At 39.5% G+C, this 3,983-nt stretch overlaps 1 protein-coding gene across 1 annotated transcript in view; it reads right to left on the bottom strand.

The window, feature by feature from the left end:
* The window catches only part of VWF (von Willebrand factor), a 145,950-nt gene extending 142,214 nt beyond the window's left edge, over window positions 1-3,736 (bottom strand). The window contains exons 1-3 of the mRNA XM_009887451.1: window positions 3,655-3,736; window positions 2,060-2,114; window positions 1,314-1,472 (exon numbers count right to left, since the gene is read on the bottom strand). Coding sequence (XP_009885753.1) covers window positions 1,314-1,472; window positions 2,060-2,114; window positions 3,655-3,684 — 244 coding nt within the window. The 5' untranslated portion in view covers window positions 3,685-3,736. The remainder of the gene's footprint in view (window positions 1-1,313; window positions 1,473-2,059; window positions 2,115-3,654) is intronic.
* Window positions 3,737-3,983: the final 247 nt, after the last annotated feature.

Genomic DNA, 3,983 nt, shown 5'->3' with positions numbered 1-3,983 from the left:
CTTTCCCTTCCTAGTTTCATCCCAAGAACAAGGCATAGCTCGGTGGTAAGAGAAGGGGGTTGAATCCATTGAACTGATGGAAGAACTGAGCCTGGATATTTTTGTTCTTGATAAGTCCTATAACCATCTCAACTGTTCTTTAAGACATGGATGCCAATACTGGCTATCCAACTTGGGGGTCAGCTCACTCTGAATTTTTAAAGAGCAGCATCACATAGAGATGAAGACACCTTGCTCAGGCTCTGAGAGAGAAGAGGCTGGGGGGTTCAGTTATAGTCCTTTCTCTGCTTTTGCCCATTTTCTAGCTTTAACTTTACAGCAGCTCCTTGCTCAATGTGCCCCCCACTCTGGACCTCCTCCTCTCAGGCAGCCAGCTCTGCCCAGATCTGGATGCTTTACTCAGAAATGTAGATTGCATTTCACAGCCAGGTATCCAAAACCAAAACAAACCCCCACACATATACTAAGATACGAATCAAAAATAGATTATGCCATACATATATGCCCAATATAAACATAAAGTGTCCGCTCATGGGGGTTTTTTTAAGATTTAATTGATCACATAAAATACTGTAATCAATTCATACTTCACATATGCTGGTGGGTTTTTCTACATACAAAAAATTTGTACCAAGTTGTTAAAGCTGAAGAAGAAAATTATTTAAATTGGTATATGGTTCCTTTTCAGAATGATGGGATCAGTTTACTTCAACTTACTTGTAGTCAGTAAAAAGTCATCTTATACTATGATTAATACAGAACAGTTATTAGTGAATATAAGAATATCTACGAAAATAGTTTGGTACGAAAGTAATATACAGTTTTGGGTCTCATATCAGCTCTTGCCCATGCCCAAGAATAACATTGCAGATGCTCACGCTAATGCAAAGGCCTTTTTTCCTGCAGAATGGGATTTTTCTTACTGGGGGGATTTAGCATACAGGTAAAATTAGTTCTACAGGGTCATGTAGTTCCTATTCCTGTAGTTACCTTTAACAGCCGCATTCCCCTAGCAAACTCAAAATTAAACAAGGTCTCACTTTCCCTCTTCAGAAGAGCCAGTAAGAAAATCTCCATTCCTTGGAAGCTTAGTTATGCGAGAGCTATATTACCAAGGGATAACAGAAGACAAAGTGATAAAAAACAACTTAAAAAAAAAAAAAGAAAAGATCCTTTTATGCAGTGGTCCATCCTATCTGACAAAGGGCAACTATCTGTCTTTTCTTCTCAGTGATGGAACCCAGCACAAGTGCAGTGTCACATCCCTACAACATTTTGCATTTGTTAGTTCTTTGTGTCTTGCTCAGACTCACCTAAGAGTGTGAAGGAACGCTTGTGACAGTCCCCAGCAAGGAGATAACTGCAGTCCCCAGCAAAATTGTAGAAAGAACCATCAAAAGTTTTGATGTGATCATTACCAAAAAGGCTGCAACGGGAAACTGATGACTCCTGAAGTAAAGAGCCTGATGATCCTGGATATCAAAACAGAACATCACTTGCAAGGTAAAACAATCATTTTCTAGTTCAGGAATTTATCCCCATTGATCATTGCACGTCCTGAACATTTAGCTCTTGCTTCTAGGCAGACTGTATGCCTGACAGCGCAGCCCATAGGATCAAACATAGGAAAAAAAAAAAACATAAAAAAATATATATATCTATGTGCATTAGTGAAATGGCTTTTTTGCTTTATTTCTACTGGCCCAAACCTTGCATGGCTAATTTCAGTCCTGATCCTTTGAGAAATGCCATTCATTCATTCGTGCCTGCCTGCTGTACCATTAAAATGAATAGGGCAGTAGCGAAGCCCCAGTGTTTGTTCAGCCAAACATCACTTACTTCAGGGAGTCTTTGTGACTCAACACAGTGATTGTTGCAAGGTAAAGAGCCAAAAGGAGTAACTTTATCGATGTCTCCAGCATGACCAGAATATTGCCTGAGCCAGGATTGCAGGATTAGATGGGCAAAAAAAGTAGGGGAGGGTGTGGGAATCTCACAGAAGAAACAGTGGAAACGTATTATAGTTCCTAGACATCAGCAAACAGGTCTGTTTTCCTACCTGATATTACAGTGGCCAGCAGTAGGTTTGTTAGCAGCACTGCCAAGAGGAACATCTGTCAAAAATCAAAGAGAGAGATTAGAATATTCTTAGTTTGGGATGTTTAGTCTGTTTCACAACAACTCACCATTTTCTACCCTTTCTTTATAAAGTTGTTTTTGAGGTTCTACAACATTTCAGAAAGCCAGAATCCATGCAGACTTTCCCAGTAATTCAGTTAGCCACCCATGTGTCTTTAAATAGGTAATCTAGGAGAATAACTATTCTTTGTTCCTATTTTCACTTCTCATTGCAGGGAAATGTGGACTACCTCCACAGGAAATGCAACCCAACATACACATATATTCCAATTTACCTGAGTTAATACATTGCACAGACAAAGCCTCTCAATGTGCAATGTTATTTATCAGGCGACCTGACATGAAGAAGCACACCAGACTGGATCAGCCAGCTTAGCTCCAGTAGAAGTCACCTCTGCTACACAAAATTTGCATCCTGCCCAAACAGCCACAAAGGGAAAGAATATATAGGTTTCACACCAACCAACAGGTCTGGCTGGCAGACCATTACAACCAGATGTTTATAATCCACTGATTGCAGGGTGATAATATGTTTGAGATAAGGGGCGAGAAGTAAAGGGAGGAAACTGTGAAGAGATTAGAGACCCAGGACAAAAACTTCCATTCAGCAAAATCAGTTTTAGCTTGCCTCCTGCTTTCTACAACCTAAACATCCGCCTTTGTTCTCCGCATGTCTATACAACATGTTCTGTACTGCCAGGCCTTCAGAAATAATAATAGGATATGAGTGTCAGGCAGATGGTGAACTACAGATGCATTCTCTGGCAAGACATTAGCAGTTAATGGATGAAATCTGTAGGGGGCTCCAATTAGTGAGTTGATTTCAGCAATCATATAAGCAACTAGAGAGGCTTAAACATACCATACTTTATATATTAACGCCAGGAAATCAGACACACCTTTCCCTAAAAGAACTGTCCAATTAAAGCCTAGAATACATTTTGCAAAGACAAATTCTGATTTCAGTTTACAAATACACACTCATTATTGATGTCAATTATATAGGTCCAGTTCAGAGCCACATAAATAAATGCTGAGTTTACCTTATTTAAAAGAGACAGGAAAAGAAAGGTCTATTACAAAACTCAGTCTCATAAAACGCTGCAAATGCCAATATGACATAAGGCTGTTACTGCTGCAAGATAGCCAAAAGTGGCAACGGCATGGGAATGTGACGGCAAAGTAATGGTAAAGAAAACAATAGGCATTATTCTCAGACCACACACTTGCTAGTGTATTTTTAGTGCACGCGCTGTGTTATTGTGACTGAATCAGATATTGCTTTTTTTTGTTTACCCTTCAGTTTTACAAAGCAGGCAAAGTAAAAAGACAGGGTATAAAACCCTTCCTTTCAGCTTCTTTCCACCTCCCAGTCTGTTTTGAGCTGCAGACTTGAAGTTTCCCCCAATTCTAATAGAGCAGGTGACACTAACAAATTGGAATACAATCAAGTAAGATCTGCCGGTATATAACCCTCTATAATTTTATCACTGACTTAATTAGAAATGAATATACCTTCTTCTGTGCGAGATTCCTCTTGCACATGAAAAAGAAGCTCCTCCAGTTGGCCCCTGTAGCCTACACCACCATTGTTCCCGTGTACCTCCAGAAGACAGGACTGGAATGGCTTTGGTCTGAAATTTCTTGTTTTTGTACAAGCCAGGAACTCTTGTTCATTTAAAAGGAAAGATAAAGACCGAACGTCACATCCGCCTGATTCTCAAGACAATAGGTTAAATTGCTATCGTGTAAATCAGTACCCTTAATTGCCAGAAAGTTACAATGAGGGGAAATAGTTTTAAAAACTTACATGACAGATAAGTCTTTGAAATATATTTTGCATG

This window comes from Charadrius vociferus, unplaced genomic scaffold (genome assembly GCF_000708025.1).
Source record: "Charadrius vociferus isolate BGI_N301 unplaced genomic scaffold, ASM70802v2 scaffold116, whole genome shotgun sequence".
Taxonomy (NCBI): domain Eukaryota; kingdom Metazoa; phylum Chordata; class Aves; order Charadriiformes; family Charadriidae; genus Charadrius; species Charadrius vociferus.
The sequence above is the reverse complement of the archived record's forward strand: the minus strand, read 5'-3'. Positions and strand labels throughout refer to the sequence as shown.